This window comes from Vanellus vanellus, assembly GCF_965231255.1.
Source record: "Vanellus vanellus genome assembly, chromosome: 7".
In the NCBI taxonomy this organism is placed as follows: domain Eukaryota; kingdom Metazoa; phylum Chordata; class Aves; order Charadriiformes; family Charadriidae; genus Vanellus; species Vanellus vanellus.
The window spans coordinates 23,278,054-23,301,111 of record NC_138912.1 but is presented as its reverse complement, the minus strand read 5'-3'; the positions used below and the strand labels follow the sequence as shown (position 1 = coordinate 23,301,111).

The 23,058-nt window shown below is 49.8% G+C and overlaps 1 protein-coding gene across 5 annotated transcripts in view; it reads left to right on the top strand.

The window, feature by feature from the left end:
* The first annotated feature begins 1,940 nt into the window (after nt 1-1,940).
* Nucleotides 1,941-23,058, top strand: part of PDLIM1 (PDZ and LIM domain 1) — a 46,098-nt gene continuing 24,980 nt past the window's right edge. For 4 of the 5 annotated variants that reach the window (XM_082486091.1, XM_082486094.1, XM_082486092.1 and 1 more), the window contains exons 1-2: nt 1,941-2,115; nt 13,532-13,683. In XM_082486091.1, coding sequence (XP_082342217.1) covers nt 2,020-2,115; nt 13,532-13,683 — 248 coding nt within the window. In that variant the 5' untranslated portion in view covers nt 1,941-2,019. The remainder of the gene's footprint in view (nt 2,116-13,531; nt 13,684-23,058) is intronic. The other variant, XM_082486095.1, reaches the window with a different exon arrangement.

Here is a 23,058-nt window from a genome sequence, read left to right as displayed (position 1 = left end):
GGCAGGGATGGTCGCAGCACTGTATCAAGGGGTTTGTCCAAGGTCTGTGGTGAACACATCGCGTCCCCCAGCCCTGCAGCAGGAGGGCTAGCCAGGGTACTTTGGTTGTGCCTCATGTAAAGGAACAGTCCCTGTCGGAGCAGAGCGAGGGAAGGCCGGAGCTGAGCTCTCCAGGCGGGCTCGCTAGGGCTCCGTAATGCACAAGCACCACGAAAGCACACCCTGCACCTCCACGCGTCTGGCTCCCGCAGGCTGCCTGAGCGGGGCTGTCCTCCCCCCGCCTCCCCCCCACCCAGCTGGTCTTTCACAGGGGGTTTAATGTCTTTGAGAGCTCCATCTCGGACTGAGCCAAAATTGGGCAGCAGATTTAAACTCTGCAGTGATGTGACCGGATGGCCGGGCAGACAGATACACGTCATGGCTTCATTCGCGGTGATTTTAGGAAGTCAAACTATAAACAAGCCAATCCTAAACCCAAACTAACAGGACAGCAAAAGCCTCGAGTTATTTTCACATCCTTAGCAAGCACACAGGCACAAGCCCATTTTTCTGTTTTGCAGGTTATGGTATATAAAAAGCAAAAGAGCAGCCTGGCCACTGCTTTGCTGCAGTTACTAGCCTTTATTTTACAGTGCTGTGGCCAGGGAGGGGAGAGACATAGCTATTGAACCTCAATACTTACTGATGCTACTATCTGAACAGACTTGCTAAGGAACAAGCCAGAGATGCTTCTGTGACTGCAGGAGCTGGGCACATAGAGAGGGGAAGAGGATCTGGCGGTGTGTCACAGCGCTCGGGAAATCCCCCACGCCTGGGGGGAAAGGAGCCCTTGGTTATTGCTTTCTTCACTGCCAGGAGCTGTGTAATGATGTGCTGGAAGAACTACTGCTCTCTGATAGAGAGGAGATTAATAGTCCAGATGCACATACCTCAGAAGGAAATAACCTGTGAAATGACAAGTTAATGCAGGAAAAGGGAGGAAGCCAAAAAAAGGGGATTTCAGAGGCAAGGGTGTGCCTTGTGACGGGATCATTCATAGCTGTGTCCTGCAGGGCCAGCACCTGGGTGAGCCGCCTCATCCCCACTTGCTGACTGCTCCACGCTCCCAGGCCATGGCTGAATCCCCACTTCAGCAGCGGCCGTGTGCTCCAGCCCACTGCTGTTCTGCCTGGCCTGAGCTGTATTTATTTTGTTTACTAAATAAGCAGCAATGCTTGTGCTCAGTTTGTAAATGCTCACAGGGCTGCTGTGACCAACCTCTCCCACCAGACTGTCATCAGGGCAGTGGGGGCTTAACAACTGTTCTTCCTGAATCGTGGCGAAGGAAGTTAGAAGATAAACCCATACAGAAGAATTCCTTCTTTTGCTGGTGGTACCACCCCTAAGGGGCTAGAGATAACCAAAACTATGTCTAAAGCAGTGATGAACCTGGGCTAAATTAGGGGAAAGGTAATAAATACCTTTCCCAGGCTCCGCCCTCACTCATCATCTCCCAGCTGGGACACCGCGTGCAATGCCGCTTATTTCCGTCGCCTCCATTAGGTTTCAGAGTTAACAGCACACCAGGCTGAGCCGCGTTTGCCCGGGAGATGCCGCCGCAGGGCAGACTCGCGGTTGCCCGTGCCGCAGCCGCCCCGTCCCGCCCCTTCCTTCCCGGTGGCGGTCGGCTCCCGCCGCGGCAGAGGCGCAGCTCCGCCGGGGCTGGGGGGTAGGACGGGCCGTCAGGCGCTCTGAGTTTCCCAAGACCGAAATTCCCATCCTCCGGCAGCGGCTCGGCCCCGCGAACCGCCCTCGGGGCGGGGGGGGTTCACCTGAACGCCCGGCGGGCCGCCTCTCTACCGGTGCCCGGGGAGCTCTGCCCTCCGTCCCCCCCGCCCGGGGCAGGACAGCCAGCCCGGGGAGGGGCCGGCGGCGGCGGGGCGGGCCGGGGGCGGGCCGGGGCCGGGGCCGGGGCCGGTGCGGTGCGGTGCAGTGGTGGTGCCGCCGCCGCCGGGCGTCCCGCGAGGTGCAGCCGCGCACATGGGGACACACCGCATCGTGCTGTCGGGCCCCGGGCCCTGGGGCTTCCGCCTGGTGGGCGGCCGGGACTTCGAGCAGCCCCTCACCATCTCCCGGGTAGGGCCGGCGGCGGCTCGGGGCGGGCGGTGCTGGGGGCCGGGGCCGCCCGGGACGGGCTCGGCGCGGCGGCGGCTGCGGCTGCGGCTGCGGGGGAGGCTGGGGCTGGCAGGTGGCGGGTGGGACAAAGGCAGGGTTGGTGACACAGCTGTGGCGGCAGGTTCTCTTCTTTTCTTCCCCCTCTTTGTTTATATATATTTATTTATTTATTTTTTAAAATGTTTATGGAGAAATCCGTGGTGGCCCGCGCAGCCCCTTCACCTGGCTCTGCCCGGGGTCTTCGCTTCTTACCGACCCTCCCTCCCGCCGCAGTTTGTCCGGACAGACCCCTCGCCGCAGGCAGAGGGAATCCCTTCTGCTCCCCCAGCCCCTCGTTTGGGGTTCGCAGCCCGTCCCACGGGAAGCAGTCGCGCTGAGGTGGTGTTGGGTGCTCCCCTGCTGTCGCTTGCCATGTATAGTTAAAAGAAAAGCCTTTGTTTACAGAAGCCATATTAACCTACGTTAAGTGCCTCTGCCTGTTTCTGTTACAAGTCCTTCTTACCCCCACTTAAAGAAGCATTAGTTAGAAATGACTTAAAGTTTCGCATCCAAACAGTTTTAGTGGTGTAACTTAATTTGCCCTCCTCTGCTCCAGCCTTTGCCTGTAAAACCTCAGGGTTTGGTTCAGACTACCTGGCTTCTCCCTCCGCGTACCCACCTGTCCCCAGGCATCCCCGCACGCAGGTGCTGGTGCCCCGCTGCCGCCCGCAGCCTGCCCGCTGCGCCTCTGCCCCGGCGTGCTCGCTGCAGCCCCGCAGAAGGCAGGGCCGTGCCGGGGGGCACTGAACCCCAAGCTCCTTGTCCCTTCGTGGCTCTGCGGGGGGTGCTCTGCTCGGCATCTTGTCTGTCGGGGCTGGCTGCTGGCCTCCCCCCAGGGGAGAAGGAATCGCTCCGATTTCCAGCAGCCCCTCCGAAAACCAGAGGCGTCCGATGAGCTGCTGGCAGCGCTGGGCTCTGGCCTCTGCCGCCACCTTTGCGAGGCTGTCAAGTGCCCGTGGGCACCAGGTGAGGACGTGAGACATACAAGAACATGAACTCGTGTGAACTGCCCTTGAAGAAGAACAGGGTGGTGAAACATGGTTTTTCTAAATACCTTCTGCCCTGTGGTCTCCTGCCGCGGGGTCCCGCTGCCTGAAGTGCCACGGGTGCCGCAGGGGAGGCTGCCGGCTCGGGGACGGCAGAGCTGGCAAGTGCTGTCAGACCCACAGAGGGGGGTAAAGTTATTAAATTTCTGTGTAATCTCTTCCAATTACAGTAATAATGCCTCATTCTTCTAAAGCATTTTTTGGACATGAAAGCAGCTTTAGTGTAGGGGAAGTGATATTTACTTCATTGTTATGGTAATTGTTGCTGTTTCCTTCCAGCGAAAGGCTCTCAGACAGAAGTGAAGTCCTACCTTGCTGCTCTTGCCTCTTCTCCTTGGTTGCCTTTGTCAGTGCTTATGGGCACATACCAAGAGACATAGATCAGACAAGCGGCAAAAATAACCACCTCATGAGAAATTGTGACCCTGGAGACTAAAATGTAATAAAATAGCCTCTCTGGTGGTGGTGACGTAAATGCTGACAATTGGCAGCTCTTATCACGGCTTTCTCTTGTGGCCCCTCTGACATTTTTAATTTCCCCTCCAAGACTTCAAGCCATTAATCTTTCCTGTGGTTTGCTCCTAAGGCTCCTGGGTTTGTCCCTTTGACTCAGGAACAAAGGTCTCAGCGAATTCCCCCTTTGCCATGTAAAAAAAGATCTGATCCTGTTTTAAAAAGTCTTATCCTCTTTGTGTGATGACTTTACAGGGCTATAACTTTGTTTTTCTTACTTACTGCATTTCGTACCTGTGCTCTGACCAGAGAGCTTTTTGAGCACGGAGCCCTCCTTCCGTCACAGCATGGGGCGAGCTCTGTCAGCGAGCTCTGGCTGGAGGACTGGCATCTGCCAAGGGTTACGGGGGCCTTGGTCCCACCAAGGCGCGAGATGGGGGGGCTACCTGAGGGGAATGAGAGGGTGGTGGGGAGGCTGTAGCCTCTGATGAGATCATTGTCCTGGGAGCAGGGCAGGGTGCGGCCGTCCCTCCCCAGCACTGTTATGTGTTTGCTCTCTGCTGCAGCATGTAGGTTGTCGGTCCACGGCACAGATGTGCTCGTGGGGAGCGCTGTTAGCAGCAGCGCGCAGGGCTGGGCTGCCCGTCCCGGATCAGGCGTGCATCCTTGATCTCACCGGGGAGCAGCAGCATCCTGTCACTGCCCGCTGGGAGCACAGCAGTTCGGGTGTGCTACATGGCAGGCAAGTCCCCTTCTGTGTGGCCAGCGGAGCCTGCCCCTGCCTCATCCAGGGCTGCCCGTCCCATTGATGCACTGCTGGGGTCACCCTGCTGCTCCAGGAGGGTGGTGGTACGGTGGGATGCCAGGAGAGAGACATCCATCCAGTCGTGGGCCTGAACTGCGTGTCTTGCAGCTCTCTTTTGAACCAAGGTGCCTAAATTGAGCCTGTGTTGCCTGCCAGGAGCTCAGATTTGGTTTCTGGCAGCGTTGTCCTCATGGTGAGCTCGTGAGCTTGTCTTGGTATTTATGGCTCTCATCACCATTGTACCTCAGCTCCTTACTAGTGGCTTTTGGCTTCTCAAGCTCCCCTCTGCTGTAGGGCGGGTTTATCTCGGTTGTGCTGGTGGGGGCAGCACCATGTGAGTTGCTAAAGCAGCTCGCTCCCTGGGGTAGTCACTGGAGTTTGGCGCTGCAGTCCTGAGTCCAAGAAGGATGAGGAGCACTGGTGCTGTAAGGATGGGAGTCAGCAGAGCAGCCTAGCTGAGAGCTTCTGGCTGGCAGCAGCTGCATGGCACCAATGGCCAGCTGTGCCTTAGGAGAGCAGCAAATGAAAGATTATGGTATTTCCACAGCTGCTCTTGTCTTGTCTGTTGTTGCTGCCCTATCCCCCTTTCCACTTGAACTATGTGTTCAAGATTGCTTTGGGCTCAAATACATCATGAGCATCTTCTCATGTGAATGCTTCTGGTTTCTTCATTGTGTTGGACCAGTCTTCCCAGTGAGAGCTGAGTGTGGAGATTTCACAAGTGCTGCACATGAGACTTTCTTGTGGAGTTTCCCGCCTGTTTCAGAGGGATGCTTCACAGGTGTTTCTGGTTTGCATTTCTTTTTAAAACTGTAGGGTCATGGTAGACACTTCATTACAGTCTTTGTTCAGAAAAAACTTGTGTTGCTCAGTGGGCTGAAGCCTAGACCAAAGGCTTATCAGGGTAGGAAGACCCTTGTCTTTATCGCTCTTTGGCTGATACCAGACAGTGAGTCAATGGGGTAGAATTTGAGAAGAGCTCTTTCTGAGCTGTGGATGGACACGCTGCAGGATAAGAGTGTCCATAGAGCTGCCCTATACATGAAGTAGTTCCCAGTTAAATCCCAGTGAGATTAGTGGAGGAAGCAAGCAACGTGTTGCATGAGGAGAAACACTGATGAAGTAGAGCTGGCTGAAAAGCAGCACAGTTGATAGACCCAATCCCCCTCCATCCCTCAGGTAACGTGAGCTGTTTCCTGCTTGGTTGCATTTGATTTTGATAAACATTGGGGATTTCTGTTTCCAGTTGAAACTTGATTTAGTGATAAAACTGGACTTGATGGTCTGAAATCAAGCATGGGACTGAATCCTGTGGTGTGAAAAGATGTTGGGTTTGACTTTGGTACCGGCTGATGTCCTTACCCCTGCTCTCAGCCAGTCACCCCATTAGAAAGCAGCCAAGCGAAGGAGTCCCGGAGCCACTGGTGAGAGAAAGCCCCAGTGGTGTGGGACACCTTGCTAATGGACATCTCTTACAGGGGCTGAGGGGCTCAGCGGGATGAGCGTGGCCATGGCCATGTGGAAACCATCCTCCCTGTAGAGTGTGCCAGGGCACAGCTGTGTGGCACAAGTGTCTGCCTCGGGAGCTGGGCTGCAGCTTCTTCCCCAGGAGGAAACAAGGAATAGCCTGCGGCCATGCTCGGAGACGTGGGGAGAGCCGGGGCTGGACAGGGAGGCCCCCGCACCCGCAGGGGAGATGGAATGCCTCCCTCTCTGCCAAAGGAAACATGGGGTGCGGTGAATGTGATAGGATTTAGGGTTGGGCTGGCTTTCCTCCTCGGCCCGGGGAGCCTTGGCTCGTCCCCGCTGCGCACACCTATGGCTGCGGTTCCTCTGCCGCCCGGCCCAGGTTTCGTGCCCGTAACTGCAAATGCACCGGCATTGTGCTCGGCTCTTGTTCTGAGGCTGGCTTGGCAGCAGGAGCCGGTGGGGGAAGGCTGCTGGGGTTTATAGGAAGGTGAATGTGGCTTTATGTTTCCGGCACTGATATTTTCTCTTGCGCTGCCACTCCTGGCTGCTGGGCGGGATGGGCGCTGCGGCAGCACCAGCTGTGCCGTGCCATGCCGTGCTGCTCGGGGCGCCTGGCAGAGCTGCTCCATAACTAGACAGCCGATCAGCACCCGTGGGACAGCCATGGTTAGGGTCACCTGCCTGGCCCTCCAGAAGCAGCTGGGTTGGTGTTTAGAGGATGACACAATGCCTTGTACTTTTTGTGCTGGAGGGAGTCCTGTCTGGTCTGTCTGAGCGCGGGTGGTGTGGAGAGCAGAGCTTCACGTCCCTAGTAATGGCCCTACAGACTTGGAAGTCACCGTGAACCCCGGCAGCTTCTCGGGCAGCTGCTGGGGCTGGACAAGCCTGTGCTTCAACATACAAACAGCTGCTGAGGAGAGGAAGGGACTTTGCTCATCTTCCTGAGTGCTGGGGTTTGCATGAGAAGAAACGGTACTTAATTGTAGCAAGCGGAAAGCAGCAGAACTTTCTTGCAGTAAAGACAGAGTGCTTTGGGGCACAGGACGGGCTTGATCTTTCCCAGCCCTTTTTCCTGAGTCGGGGGGGACAGTTTTATCTTTCAAAAAACATTTAAAAGAATTAGGATACTAGTCAAACACCTTCTGCCAGAGTTACATCCGAGGCAGTCCTCTCCTAGGAGCCAGAGTTGTACTTTCTGCAGTTTACCTTTTCAGACCAATTTGCCACAGTATATGTGGCACCTTGATGTCACCAGACTTTGGAGCACACTTTTCTCTGCCCCTTTTCTTTGAGTCCAGCATCTGGCCCACCTTGTTCTCGATGAGTTCTCCAAAGAACCCGAAGAGAGAACTCAGCATCAGGAGGGGAGGTACCAACCCCAGAAGTTAAGTTGGCACAGGGAAATGTTGGTCATCTGGGGAGAAAGACAGTTCTTTTTGGTCCCTGATCTACTTGTTACCAGGTGTAGAGTTATCTGTGGTTGCAAACTTCCTGCTAACTTTTACCCTCAAAAATCACTTTGTCCATCAAGAGGTGTATTTTGTTTGTAAGATGCTTTGGGTTTGGAGGGTGCAACATCAAAATAACTGCAGCAAATGGATTGGTTTTTTTCAGTACAAACAGGGAAATTACAGGAGGCCTGAACTGCATAAACAATTGATGTTTTTCTGGACAGTGACACAGTATCTTAGATGGTTGCTGATTACTGGGCATGTTGTTTTATTTAGAGGATGAAATAAACCATCAGGAAAGGCTCAGCTGATGAGCAGCTTGCTTTATGTAATGTTTTTGGGGTCTTGTAAAAAGTCTTTATACTTGTTTTGCAACATGTCCCACATCAAAAAAAAAAAACAAAACCAAAAAAACCCAAAAGCTGGGGTGACTCCTTGACCATCAATTGTGCATCTGTCTGAGTAAATCATCTCGCCTATGTCTTTTTACATTGCCTTCGTGAGGTCAGCCCTCTCTGCACTGTGTCTGATGCCTTTGCTGTGTTAATAATCCTCATCTGGCTGTCAGAAATAGGCAGGAGCCAAAGGCAGGGAGGAGGGTGAGGGCGAGCTGGGCTGCCAGAGTGGGAGCCCCGACCCTGCTGGGGTGGGCTGATGCTCAGGGGTTTCTCCAGCCAGAGGCATGTCCCCCTTCCTCTCTTCTGGTGATGGTGTGGCCTGGGCCAGCACAGAGCGGCCAGCACAGAGCAGCCAGCGAGCTTTGGGCTGTGGCAGTGTCGGACCATAATAGTGCAGAGTGGGAGCAGCTTGGGAGGAAAATCTCCCAGAACCAGCACGTTGTTCCCCTTCCCCTGAAGAGAAGGGGTGGGGAACGTGCTTGGCTGAGTTTTCTCATAGCCTCTGATCTCTGCTGACCCAGCTGCATGCTTTTGCTGGGAGAAACTGTGGCTGCTTAGCATAATACTCCAGCGCTGAGGACATTACTCATGGTAAAACAGCAGCGTGTGTGGGTGGGGAGGATTAAACTGAATGTCAGAGATGTCTAGTTGTCACTGGTGGCCTTAGGAGTATGTTGCTGCATGTCTGTTCTGTCCAGCAAAGGCGCAGCTGGGTTTGCCTCTCAAGCTCAGATAGGTGCTGTTTATCCAGATCTTTTCCTTGGCTGATGTTAATTTCCCCGTTTCTTATCTCTTCATCACTCCCTGCGCGGTGTGTCTAGGTGTGGAGTGATGGGTGCTGCCGGAGGCTGTAGGGTCTGTGAGAAACTGTGAAGGGCTGATGGAGCGAGCAAGTAGCGTTCCTGAATGGATGGGGGAAGAAGGCTGGGAAGAATTGAATGAATTTTAGCCCCACCCGTCTGTCTTGACTCTTCACGGAGCTGCATTATGCTGCTCTTCGTAGAAATGCTTCTCACCCTTCCTCCTGCTTCCCTTAATATACCCACTGCTGCCTCTGGGATCCTCACTGGCGGAATGGGAAAAGGCACCATACATCCCTGTCCAGGGAGCGCAGAGCTTGTCAGGTAGCGTGTACGGAGACAATTGCATCAAATATAAGATGCGGTTGCGTTTGGCTAGCTCTGGGACAGACAGCGGTTTCGGGAAGGCTGCCGGGGCGCGGGGTGAGCAGCCAAATCCAGTTCATTCCCTCTGCTAAATCGAAGCATTTTCTAGTGTAAATGCACTTGCCCAAAGACTAGCCAAAGACTTTGTATGTCACAGCCAAGTTCTTTGCTGCCTGGCTGCAAGGGGATGATAGCAGGCAAACCACCTGGGAGACGGAAATCCAAACTTTGGAAAATCCCAGTGGCGTTGGCAAGGTGGAGCCCAAAGTGAAGGGGGGGGGGGGGGGAAGGGAGGCGGATATTTTTTTCTGCCCTTTTCATGATTGCAAATCTTTATATATGTGTGTGTGCGCTCACACATGTGTACACAAAGCTTCACTTCATAATATAAGAAAATAATGTAGGTTTTTTTGTCTCTCTGGACCAACCTTGAATCTGTGGGAACTCTTTAAAAAGAGCGGTCCAGGCCTATAACTGGTCAAAACGGTTATCTACTACGCTGAGCTTGGCATGAGTAAAGATTACATGATCAAGCCCATGGATTAAGGAGATTATTTGTTTCTTCCATATGCTGGCAAATGTGTCTGTCTGAGGTGGTATCAGGGGCCTGGTTTGATGTGTCTGGTTATAAGTGTCTAGATTATTTCTGTAGCAGCCCAGATTTCTTCCACAGAGACGCCAGCCAGAGCATCACTGCAGGCACACTCTGGTGAGCTCTGGGACCTATTTTGGATGCAGTATGAAACAGAGCTGCTCAGCCTGGCTCGGCATTGTCCGTTCGACAGCAAAATGACCTAATAGCAAAGTGCTACGCAGTTGCCTGGGAGCGATCACCACAAGGTAGGGCATGGCTCCTTTCCAAAGGAAGCCCTTGGGCATGATGTTACAGGATGTGCAGAGCTTTATTCACCTGGCGATAGTGTCCCTGGGGCTGGGGTGCTCCTGGGGGCCTGTGGTGCTGCCCATGACCCCTCTGCCATAGGCTGCTCAGCCCCAGTGTGGGAAGGCCAAGGCAGCTGGGAAGCTCTTTTGAAGGAGGCAGGAGGCTATGCCTTTGGACGTGGCGTAACTTGTGCAAAGTTGTGCGTGCAGATTTTGTTCCTCGCAGTGTCTTTCAGCCTTCCTCGCCCTCCCATGCAGAAGTGGAGCTGTATCCCATCGTTGTCAGGTCACCCGCCTGTGCAAGGTGGCTGCCAGCCACTGCCTGCTGTCCCCTCGATGTCTGCAGGTGTCTGCTCCACGCTTGGTGAAGGGGGGAGGGAAAGGCGAGAGGCTGATGCAGAGCTTTTAAGTGGTCTGAGAGGAGAGCAGGAGCAAAGCAGTGTCAGGCGGTGCAGCATTTACTGTCCGCCTGTGAGCCTGAAAGCTTTTGTTCGTTTTTGGATCCCTTTTGGTTGGGTTGTGTAAGCTGGCTGGTATCTGTCAGTGCTCTGAGCGCCTCCGCCTGCCCCCTCCGGCCAAACGACTGCCCCTGCTGCTCCCCATGGACCAAGGAGGGATGTGACAAAAATAAAAGCAGGAAAAGGTCTTCCCAGTGGCTGTTCTCTGCTCCTCACTTAATAACAGAAACACTTTTTGCTTTCCTGACTTAACTGGTAGGTGAGCAAATCTCTAAAAGCAGCATTGACAGCACTGAGATAAACCCAGACCTTAATGTGAGGGGGGAAGGGAACATTATTAGTAGCTATTAATCATCCTAAAAGGATGGGGGAGGTGTTCCCTGCGGTACTGTGCCCTTGTGCAGACACGTTTGCTGTGAGCAATTCTGGCAGGGAGTACGAGCTGGATGTTGCAGGGGAGCCATTTGTGGAAGGTTACATTTCATGGCAAGGTATTTCCAGAACTGAAGAAACCGGATTTTAAAACATGTTTCCTTTTGGCAAATTCCCTTATCATTTTCATTACTGTGCATCCTCACAGCTTCCCCTTAGGGGAGAGGTTTTTACAGCACCTGAGTGGATGTAACCACCCTTGTGCTACCAGTGGCTCTTATCTGATGGAGAAGAGCACTCAAATTTCAAATTCCTCTGAAGTGGACACAGAAGGGGAACGTGACACTGCAAGCACTGGCAAAGCGCTGAGATGTTCCTGCAAACACCACTCTCTTGTCTCTTGGGGTTTCTTCGGGAGGCTTCAGTATTTCAGTGTCGCTGGCTGCTCCGGCTCAGCTGCTCCTTGTGGTACGGGATCATTTCTAGCAGCCTGCCACATGTTGTGTAGATTATCAGTCTTTAAATGCAGGCTCTATGGCCAAGCCTCCGGCAGCGTTCCAGCAACGGCGTTAATCCACCGTTATTCTTGACCCCTGGGCCATCTTGTCTGAGTGAAAATGAATCACGGTAATAGTGTGCTGAGCTCAGTGCTCCTCACAGGGGTGAGTAATGTGCCCCTCTCCCTCCTTTGGTAGCAGACGAAATAAAAGCACTGAGAAACCAGATTACTTGGTTAAGGCCCAGCAACCAGGAGAGGATCCCCACGCAGTCCGTCTCCTGTGGGCTCCCTCCAGTGTAATGATGTCTTTAGGGATCTATCTCATGGTTTCTGAAGCAGCAGCTCCCAAATCCGGTGGGCCTGTGGGCCGCTTCCAGTGCTCAAGATTTCCTCGTGGCTGCTACCTGTCTCTGTCACGAGGTTTACGTGAAGGTATTCTCAAGGCAGTGGATCTCGTGGAGTAGCAGCAGGCTGCAGCTGATGGTCTTATAGGCCACCAGTCAGCTGCAGGCTGCAGCTTGGGAAGCAACGATCATCACATTTAATGCAGGTTTTCTATATCTGTGTGGTAGCCTGTCTAGTCTTTTCATTAGCACTTCAGCTGTTGGTTTGTAGTCTGGTTCCAGCATTAAAGTGGTGAGCAGGTAGACAGGCAGTATTCGGCTGACTCATCTGAAGGTCTTTGGGTTAATGTTGAGTACCTTGGCCACCCTGGACATCTGTGTTATACATGTGTCCTTTACTTTTCCATGAAATACTGTCCTAGTAGAGAGGTGAAAAAAGAAAAGCATCTTGTGATTTTCCTTCTGGTTAGCGAAAGTATTCCACTACAGCTGTGAGGGGATGTGCCGAACAGCCTGGGTTTTTTTTGCCCAGGAAAATGCAGTGATTGCAGCTAATGTGTGACACCTCTAGGAGGTGAACATTTCCCTAGGGGGAATGATGTGCCCTCCAATCCCACGTTAGGAGGACTCTCTAAATCTTGTGAACAGTATTTATTTATGTCCGACAGCTCTTCTGCATTTGCTGAGCTGCTTTCCAGCATGCTGAAACCTAGCGTGAATGTGTAGAATGAATACCAGTTGCAACAGACTCATCAACGAGGTGGGTCCCAGCTGCAAGGCATGTTTTAATCTGTACTCACATCTGGGAGCATTCTGCCCTTCTTATTTCCTCTGCCTGTTAAATAATTGATGAAAGCCCACAGTAACCATTGCGCTCCTTCCACAAAGTCATGAAAACTGCACAAAATCTTGTGTAGTGTTTGCAAAGCCACAAGGAAATGTGACATTCTTCACCCTCTGCCCAGGCAATAATTCTGGCCCAAAGAAGTCTCTGTTGTTAAGAGGACACCTCTTCAGCAGAAGTAGGGGAAAAAATGAATGAGCCGTTTAGTTGATTATCTTGAAAAGGCTAAGTTTTAGCTGTGATCTTCTATTTTCACGAGGGGTATCATACTGGTGGCATTGCCATGTAGCGTCTTCTGTCTGGGATTACCCCAAGCTCTTTCTCATCGGTCATTTCTCAGGCAGTGCAGTGGTGTATCTGGGAAGCAAACCACCACGCGTGGAGAGGAAAGGGAGATGTATATTGCAGGTGAGCTGTGGTCAGGCTGGCAGGCTAAGGATGACGCTTCCACTTTTTCTGGAAATATGGTCAAGTTGTGATTGAAAGATGAAGTTTCTGATGCCTTTCTCCCTCCCAGTCTGCTTGTTAGATCAAGCACTGCTTTGGGATTGATCTTGCTGAAATCAGTGCGAGTCTGCTGCAGCTGTTCCTGGGATAAAACAGATTAAAGCTAAAGAAGCAACCAAATATCTTGAGCCCAAACCTTTCTTCCGAGGAAGGAAGCAAATGAGATCATGATGCAGATGAAGGTGTTTGTGATTGGTGTTAACTGCATTGCAATGACTCTGATACTCCTTTGTCACCTCTGTTTTTAGAGGCGCTCAGGCTTCTTGGCTGCCTCAGCACCTTCTGTTTTGGAGAGCACTTCTCCGTCCAGCAAAGAACGGAGTTGCCTTCTGTATGTTCTTGCTCTCTAGCATGAAGCCAACTGCCTTGAGTGAAAACACAATTGCTGTTATTTACCTGTTGTCTCCCCCAAGTTTCTACCTGTGGGTGCCAAAACAGAATTCTGCCCCTAACTTTAACACTGAGAGTATCCACGAGGCCCAGATCCGGGTATCAAATTCTCAGCAGAAAGCTTTCATTAGTTTTCACCTCCTTGCTTCCAGGTACTGACAAGAGAAGTCCTGAGTGCTCCAACTGTTTTTCAAATGTTGATATGGAAAGCCGCTCCCTGGAAAGTCCATTTATTCTTTTTGTTTTCTCTTAGGTGACTCCAGGTAGCAAAGCTGCAGTAGCCAACTTGTGTACAGGAGACCAGATCATAGCCATTGATGGAGTGAACACAGATAATATGACGCACCTTGAGGCGCAGAACAAAATCAAGGGTTGCGCAGATGAACTAACGCTGACGGTCAGCAGGTACGTCGCTGAGCGAGATTGGGGATGGAGAGAGGGAAGGATGCGGGGTGGACAGTAGCTATGTTTTGGGTTGACAGTGGACCTCTCTGGCTGGTTTGTTTAATTTGACCTTTTAGTGCTTTGTCTGGCCAGGCGCTGGATAGCAAGAGGGAACTGCATTTCAGCCTTTAATCCTAATGCTGCTTGCATTTGCTGCACTTTGACCTAATAAAAACAACTTTCCCAGTGAGAAATTGGCTGATAATTTGTGGCAGAGGCTGTCAGCCTGTTCTGTGGCTTCTGACAGCAAAAAATCAAAGAGAAATCTCGTGAAAACTTCACTCATAGCGGAGGAGGTATGACCAGAGATGACCTTTCTTCCTGGTGCACTAATGTAGCAGTTAAAATATAGGGCTGTGTGTTGTTCAAGCTATTAATTGCCTAGTTTTTGCTGTACACGGACTCGGAAAGGTTGTACATTTTGGAGCCTCTTGATCAAACAGCGCTGACAGTGCTAAACAGTGATGACCCAGGTTGCATCAAAAGTGCCTGTAAGGCATCAGTCTTTTGTGAGTCCTGAAAAAATAAAGGAAGGTGACAGCTGAGCCACAGTCTCTGTCATCAGTGTAGAGCATGGGTTGGCTGCAGCCTTCTCACTGTCTCGAGCTGCAAAGCAGTGGACAGCTTCATTCCTTTCCACAGCTGTGCTTTGTTCTCGGGCCATCTTTGTACAGATGGAGCCTGGGAAGGCTTTCCATTGGGTCTGCTTTCCATTGACGCATTGCTTCTTAAAAGTGCTGGAGCCTGGGTTTTTTTGGGGTGCTGGGGGTTTAGCCTTCCTCTTGGTTCAAAATGCAGCCATGGGTACCAGCACTTCTTGAAGTCAGATGGTAGATGCATCACTGCATTTCTAGTCGCTGTGGAGTGAGTTTTTCCTGTGGCTGCTTTACCCCAGAGCAATCGTACATCGGCTTCACAGCAGATGCAGGGGAAGTGCTTTCAGAAGGAGTGCAAAAGCATGCCTTAAATGACACAGTAGTTCAGTTGTTCAGGGCTTTTCTGCGACAAACAGAAATCTTCTACCGTAGCTTGGATAATGCCGGGCGTTCAGCAGGCATTTCCCAGTTCAGGAAGAAGCCATGGGTCTTGGCCAAAAAAAGCCTGACAATTCATTGAGGGAATCCACAGGGGGAAGAATGGAGCACAGTGCAGGCAGTGTGAATGGGTGGTGAGCACTGAAGCAGCATGTTGGCCCCAGAGTTTCTCATACTGGCCTCTAACTTGGCAGCCTGTAATCTTCCCGCAAACGAGTGCTCCTTCTCCTCTCTGAAATACACAATTCCTTGCGCTAGCAAACCAGTGCCATGTGGTTCTGGCTGGGAGAGAGGGGGGGAGGGAGGCAAGGGCTCTTTCAGCCTGTAGGCAAGCTCACTTTTACAGATCATTGAGTCTGTAAAATGAGTTTGCTAATGTTAATTACAAAGTCGTTAACTTTATAGCTACTCCATGGATGTTTTCTCGGCCTTGGGTGTGGAAGTTGCCCAGGGAGAGATTTCTAGCTAGATGTGCAGCTGTGTAAAACCATGCAGGGGCTCTGAGTTAGCACAGCCCAACTCTTTTTCAAGACCGCCTTTCAAGGAGGTAGCAGGAGCATGCGGTGCAGTCTTCTGCTGCTGTACTGATCAGTGAGTGCTCCTGACAAAATGGCCAAGAGTGTCAAGACCGCAAATGAAAAGCAGTGGTCTAACTACTTATCCACCTTAGGGTTTGATATTACTACCCATGTAAAATCCATTTTAGATGATTCTAGCGGACTTTGGTCTAGTCTTTCGTCCTCTTCCTTCTTTGGGAGTAAAGTTCTGCTTAGGGAAGAATTGCTTACTTGTTCAGAGATTTGATAGCTGCTAGAGATGTGTTTGTATCAGGGAATATGATACTGCCGAGTGCTTTCTCAGAGGAGAAAGCTCTCTCTTAATGCCAAAACACAGTCATGTGCATCGTCTGGTCTTTACTGGTTGTACTCTGAGAATATTTTATCCCTAGCATCTAGCTGTCTCCTTCTGGGCCCTCATAACTGTTGTCCCAAATGCAGCTGGAGTCAGTGGTTAGAAATGCAATGTAGTCTTTGTTGCTGAGGCTGAAGCCCTTCTTTACTTTGCAGTCTAAGGCCCAGACTTTAAAATGGTAGATCTTGAGAGGAGGCCTTGAGGGGTGACAGAAACATTTTGTATGAGTTGGAGCCCATGCTTCATGTTCCTCTTCCACCTGGGGTAGAGGAAGCGAGTGAGGAAGGCAGACTACAAGTTGGTGATCAGCCCTCCTCCATGAAGAAGGGAAGAGTGTTGCTACTGAGGTGGAGAGGGTGGAAGGCATTCGGGAACATGAGTGCTGCATGGGCTTCCTGAACCTTGGTGGGCCAAACTCTGTCAGCAAGGCTTGACCTTATAGTCAGTCAGTTAGTCAGGAAGGCTGACAATATAATCAGGTTGGAGCTGGAAGTGTTTTCTCTGTTGAAGTGGCTCCATAAATAGTTGTCTGAGTATAAAAAGGAAAGTATATAATTTGCACTTCAACACGTCCAACCCATGGGCCTGGTTTCCATGCTCTGCAGTCATAGTTGTTAGCTGGATCTGTTGTACAAAGTAACCGTGCTGGCAAGGACCAGGGCAGCAGCTCCATGGGCTAGAGCATCACACACAACCATTGCTGAGGATGTGCCTGGCCATAGCAGGTTTTTTGGAGTGGGAAGTCTTCCAGTCCTCGTTTCTGCTCACCATCGCATGGATGTCGTGTGAAAGCATAAATTTTTAGTGATTTTTAATTTCATATCTGATGAATTTTAAATGATTACTCATTTAAATGATTTCATGTGCAAAATGCTCTCTGATCTGCATTTGGGTTGGCAGCAGGGTCATGCCAGGAGAGATTTTAGACTTAGGTCTAAGCTCACATGTGGTGTTTTGGTTCCACCAGAGGGTCAACACTGTTGTAACAGTGGGTACTTCATTTGTGACGCTGCTGTGAATGCTAAAAGTGCATGTGGGTTCAAGAGGAGACTGGGTGAATTAATGGAAGACAAATCTATAAAGGGTATTATATACCATGGCAGTATCTCTGCTGCAGAAAGCCCTCGAGCTGCAAGTAGCTGGAGGATGGGGGAGTGTTTTGGGGAAGTATGGCGCTATGCTTCTCATTGTGCTCTTCTGTGGATCAAAACAAACTTTATACGTGTGTGTTCTGCATCTATGCAACCCTCTTTTCTCTCAATGGTAGTCAAGTGGTTAAAATGTCTTCATGTTTAGCTGTATTGATGATTATTTAAGAGAAGCGTAAACGTAGAGAACTGAAAGGACTTAAACACTTCTGGTAAAGGAAATGCTGTTTGCACTGTATACTTGATTGTGAATATCAACAGCATTCCAATGTTTCCTGTGTCGGTATTTTCCTTAACGATGGTAACAGTCCAAAAATATTTCAGATCAGATTGTAGGCAGGAAATCTAGTCTAACACATGTCGCCATTAAAAATGGATCAAATTACTAGCTGAAGAAAACATGCCCGGTCTGCTTTTTCACCCGAAGGTACGAATCAGTTAGTTTCCTAGGATTTAAAACCCAGCCACAAATTGCTTTCTCTGAATATGTTTTTCTAAGCGGTAGTGCCAGGTGCTTTGCTGTTTGACATGTGAACAGAGTTGGAAAGGTCTGTTTTCTGCCTCAAAAGTGGGTGTTCAACAATGTTGGCGCATACACCGAATTCCTGATGAACTGAGCGTGTCTAGCAGCTCCCCGCTCTTTTCTGAGCCTGTGTTTGGTCATTCATTTTGCTTTTTGTTTCAAGCTAGAGAGTGCTTTTAGAAATGTAGTAGTTCCCAAGAAACTAAAGTTAAGGTTCCGTTGTTGTCTTCAGCAGTGTAAGATCATGCTCAGCACCATGGTTTTGTATGGTACATGCAGAAAGACTGACCTACAGCAGACCGTGTGCTTGAGTCCACTCAAAACCACCTGGCCGCTAAACTGAGAAATTTCACAGGCAGAGTTTTGAGTCTCTCTCATCCATAGCAAAAAGGAAGCTCTGGATCTTCAGTCTTTTGAGTCTTTGAGAAGAGCTGCTTCTCTTTGGTTTTGGTGTTGGTGTCGTCCCCCCTTTTTTCTTCTTTTATTTTTTTTTTTTTTCCCCCAATTAGGGTGCACTGACATTTTAGGACCGAGCAAAACCTCCTGCCGGGCTGCACCCCTTCCAAACACACCTCTGATTTTCCTTTAATGGGGGTGAGCACTATGACGTGTCCAACAGACTGGAGAAAGCTATCAGCTTCCTCTGGAAACTTAATGTATTTTGGGAACGACATTTCCTCTGATACAGAGCATTCAAAGAAGGGAAGGCTCAGGAGGAACAAATTCTCCTGCCACAAAATTCACCTGATAGCCAAAAGACCCAGGCATCGCCAGTGTCAGTGGTAGTGCTCATGATAAATTTGACACACAGCTGTGTGTAGCTGTAGCTGCGGATGTACAAAAGCAGCACAGGTGAAAATTTATTTCTCAAACAAATGGCTCTTTGCCTGTAGCTTTAGCCACTGAATGGGTGGTGGAACTGTGCTCATAGGCAGCCCTGAGCAACTCAAAGGTAAAATGTATATTTATGTGGGGGTTTTTTCATCAAAAAAGAAGTATTCCTACAGTGAGTCTGCCCTTCCCTCTGTATCTGGAGGCAGATTGGGGGTGGTAATAAGAGAAGAAAATTTGTGAAAAGGGGTTGTGAACATGTAATCTCTTGTTCTGTTCCTACTGTCCTTTTCTTCAAATTTCAAGCTGCTTTTCTGCATCTCTGCTGCCAGCATGTAATATATTAATGCACTTCTTTTGTTTGCAAAACAGTCTGTTGCTTTGCTAAAAGTGATGCCAAGGAATGGAGTTATGTATTTGTTCTTTGAAAAGATCAGGGAAGTCAGATCTGCTACCAGCACACATTAAATGCATTATCAGAAAGGATCATGTGTAGATGCCTATGAGGAAGGAGAGAGCGTGTGTGTGATGTCATCTGCATTTTATTCAGTAGGTTCAGTTGCACTCTTGCTTTCTCCATGTGTTCCCAGGTCTCGGCTGTGGGGACTAGTTCCACAAAGCCGCAATAGGCTCAAATTTTTATTCTAGGAAGCTGGTGGAATCCGTTGACTCATTTAGGTTTGCTTTTTGCTTCCCTGCCAAGAAGAGTTTTCCAGCTCTGTCATCTTACTAATAATTCTTTTGGCCCTGGGAAAAGCCTGATGCTCTGCGTGCAGCTATATAAGGGCATGCAGAATGCCTGGCCCTCCACGGCAGCTCACAACCTCTCCGTGGCTGGTGTGGTGCTCCCAGCCCTCCTGCCTTCATGCCGGCAACTTTTACTAATGATTGGCACATTCAAAGTCATCTTGGCAAGTCAAGCTTGGCATTTGTTGTGTTTTTACAGCCTCTTTGGCGAGGCAAAAGTAGTTAACTCTGTAGCTGCCTGGTGAAGAACTGTGTGAGTCTGAGCAGTCAGGTGTGTTTTTTCCTCTGTAAATGAAAAGAAATTAATTTGGGGGCTCTTATCTCTAGGAAGTTGTGGCTAGCATCGCTGTTTGAATTGGCAATAGGCTGCATGCAGCCCGAGTACAGTTTTGCTTGCCAAAGCGAATACGTCCATTAATGGATGGATGGTTGCTAAAAGTGACCGGTCATGTTTAAATCCGAGGGCATGTACTTTGCAGCTCTTGTAGCTAAAAGGCTGATTAAAAGGTACCTTCCTGGTAGCCTGAGAGCTCTCATAGTTAGTTTCTAAACATTATTAAAATGCCTGTCTAAAACTCTGGGGAGGGTTGAAAGAGGAATTCTTTAGGTCTTTCCTCATTTTTCAGCTAGCAACCTTTGTGTTGCGCAAGGAACTTTTCAGTCTTTATGGGTTTATTTGCTACTTTGGTATCTCACGTCCATCCCAGTGTTTGAAATGGGAATGTAAACGTGCCTTTCTTCTTTATGGAACATACTCACGCGGTTCCTGGCACACAGAATTAGACCTTCATTTTCCAGTTCTGAACTTTCCCTTGAAGCTACAGCCCAGCTCTGCATGCAAAGCATCGATAGCAAAATCTAGGCTCTTACAATGTTTATATTACACCATGTTCAAGCCAAGCTTCTTGAAAAATGTATTTCGTAAATACCTCTCCAGATTCCTGCCTTGACTTGCATGCAGTTTCCTTCCTCCCCTTCCTACCAGTTCCTCCCCATCCAAACTAGCATCAGAGAAATTTCTTTCCAATCTTGGGTCTTGGGTTCTGCCCGGATGAAACAGCAAATGCATGGCTCATTCCCTGGCCCTGTCTTGGTTGCTCTCTCTCCTGGAGTAAGGAAACAGCATGGAAATGTAAACTGCAAACATGACAAAGTTTGTATATCCACGTGCCTGCAATTAATTTGCTTGGCACTTGTTCCCAGGCTTGTTTGAGTGTCATGGTTTTGTCTTCTCTTTCCGCACTGTTTGAGTGTTGCTCTCTGCTGGAGTCTCATTTGAAAGAATACGCATTAGAAACCATATTATAAAATAAATATTCATCAATTTAAGTAGGAGTCTGTGAGATCCTAAGGGGATGCTGAAGCCTGCTGGCTTTCACCAAAGACAGGGTGGGATTCCCCTGTAGGTTGTTGGACATCCTGTCCTGCCACCGGTGGAGAGGCAGGTCTGGCAGCCCTGCTAGTGTGGCCGTGCTCAGTAGCAGTGGTACAGCCTCGCCAAGGGGAGCGTAGAGGTGGTTTTGTGGCTGGGGGTCCTCTCCCCTGAATTTGGAAAAAATCCTCCAGAAAGCCACTACAGTCCTACCTGTAGCAGCCTGCTGTGAACTGAGGGCACCGTTGCCAAGGCTGGGTTTGAGCTATCTACTCCGACGCCTGTTCCCTTTTTCATATAAGATATGAAAACATATAGATAAGATACAACCATGATGAGTCTAACCAATCCGCCTTACTGTCTGTGCCTGTGTCCACACTTCCCAGCCTTCCAGAAAGTAAGTTCTTGTCCGGCAGTGGGACATAAGGTGAACTTCTAGGTGCTATTTGTCTTGCTCCTGCCACGCTTCAGTAACAGTGCAGGCATTGACACCAGGAGCAGAGCCAGGAAACCCTTGCTGAGAGTTGGGACCATAGCAGTCCCATCGATGACCTGCAGACTGTGGACTCCACAGGCAGTACGGTGGGATGGGGCACGTGCCTTGAAAGCCAGGCTAGGTAAAGCCAAGGAGAGCAAAGCTGTCTCCTCTTTGTGGCTTTGCTGGGGCCATAAATGGGCTGTTGAGAGTGGCTGAAGGGCTCTGCTGCAGCTGTTGTGAAGACAAAGGGAAGCTTTATCCTCCCAGCCTTAGAGGGACAACCGCGCGGGCTATTTAACCTTTCTGTTTGGATAACTTTTAAACTGGATTGAAAGTAAAGCCTGGAGTGACCTTGCTGCTTCCATTTATATCCAGTGACAGATCAGAATGGCAGCAGGCTGGGAAACAAACTTGCGCTTTTTTCCTTGCTAATAACTAAGGGAGAAAAATCTGGCCAAAAAAACCCCATTGGCTGCAGTAGTTGGCCACAGCTGCCTCCCCTACACTGGAGACCGAGGTGCTGTGTCACCTCAAATGCATGTGAGGGGCAGTGGGACAAAAGCAAGTGCCCAGGGCCCCGGGGGGAGGTTTCTGTTCTGTATTTGTATGTTCACCTGCTCTAAGCTTAAATTTTCAGTCTGAATAAGGCCTTTTGGTGTTTCTGAAACCTTGTAATATTAAACTGCTGCAAAAGAAAATGCTACCTCAAGAGTACTTAGTGACTGCTAGTGAGAACTAGCACAGGGATGCCTCGTGCTAGAAATCAGCTGAAGTGTTTCATGCTCTCTAAACTGCTCTTTCATCTCCAGCCAATGTCCGCTTGCTTACAGCCTGGCTGGCCTGGTATTTGATTTCCATATACTTTGCTGTGTCCCTGGTTTTTCCAGAGGAGAGGAAACTTGGTTGCATGTGATCTCCATACACCTTGAAGGAATAAAGCTTTGCAGTGGTCAACAGGCTGCTCCCCTCCGCAAATAGCCTTCAAGTGCAAAATACAGCCATCCTAGAGGTGGCTGTGACTTTGTTAGGCTTGATAGCCATAATCGGGGCAAAATTGCCGGTTCCTCGGGCACCTTAAAGCACGTGTTGCCAGAGCAAGGAGGGAATGGTTGTTTTATACTCACCTAGGGTCTGTTGTGCATCCAGTGGTGGCGGCTGTTGAGACAAGATAATGGTCAGACTGGCCTGGATCTAATCCCATGCAGCTGTTACATTCACATTTGTTAGTCTGTGTGTACCCCAGCTCGCCAGATGCCAGGGTTTGGGTGACGTAGGTTGTCGGATGTCAGCACTGCAGCTGAGCCCACAGGGTGCCATAGCCCGGAGTCAAAAGTTTGCTGTACCTCAGTGCTTGTAAAGGATGATATCTGGTGTGAGCGGTGCCTTTGTACTTCCCTATGAAAGGAGGTGCAGCACAGCAGACTTCATTCAGGTTTCTTCCATGTAAAGTCCAGATGCAGTAGATGCAATAGCAGGTCAATAAAATTTCTCCTCTTCCCTGAGTGAGGATGCTGCCTCCCATCTCCTCCCACTGAGCTGCCCTCTGGATGTAGCTCTTGAAATGCTATTTATGCAGCAAATGTCTGGGATATACATATGCATCGCAGTTAAGTTTGGGCTGATTAAAAAATGTCCTGAGATTTGAGAGCTTTTAGAGGAATGGTGTAGACCAGACTGAATTTATCGTGGGTAGCTCTACACCCTGTTTCCCTATCCTTGCCAGTTTTATAAGCTTCTTCTGTTTAAAATCTCTTTCCAGTTATCCAGTTAATTCTCAGTGGAAGCATTCCTGTTTTGCTAACTAAGTACTTAATTTGTAGCTGGTCCCCGACCCACAAATATCTGGGAAGTACATTTATCTACAGTTGCAGATTCTACAAAGGGCTCCTGTCAAAACAGGACATGGTTTTCAAAACTCATCCTAAGAGTTTATCAACCATCTGGTTGCCGCATTATGCAATGTTTAGCATTGAACAACAAATTTCATTCAGCAGTACTGCAGCTACTCATTCCCTACTATTAAAACGTTTGGGAAAAGTGACGTTGTTTAGTCCACCTGAGATGCTAACTACTGTCTGTACTTCTGAGAAATGTAGGTAGCATGTTTCCCACAAAGTCTCTCAAGCAAATCTGAGCACTCTACTTCCTCACCGCTTGTTTGTCTGTTGTTCTTTAGGACATAGCAAAACTCCAGAATGATGGTGGTAAAAGCGGTTGGTTTTGGTTGCAGATCTTGACTTGTGTTTCAGGCTGCTGTTAGGAATTTGGTCAGACCACAGGCCAGCAAAGGT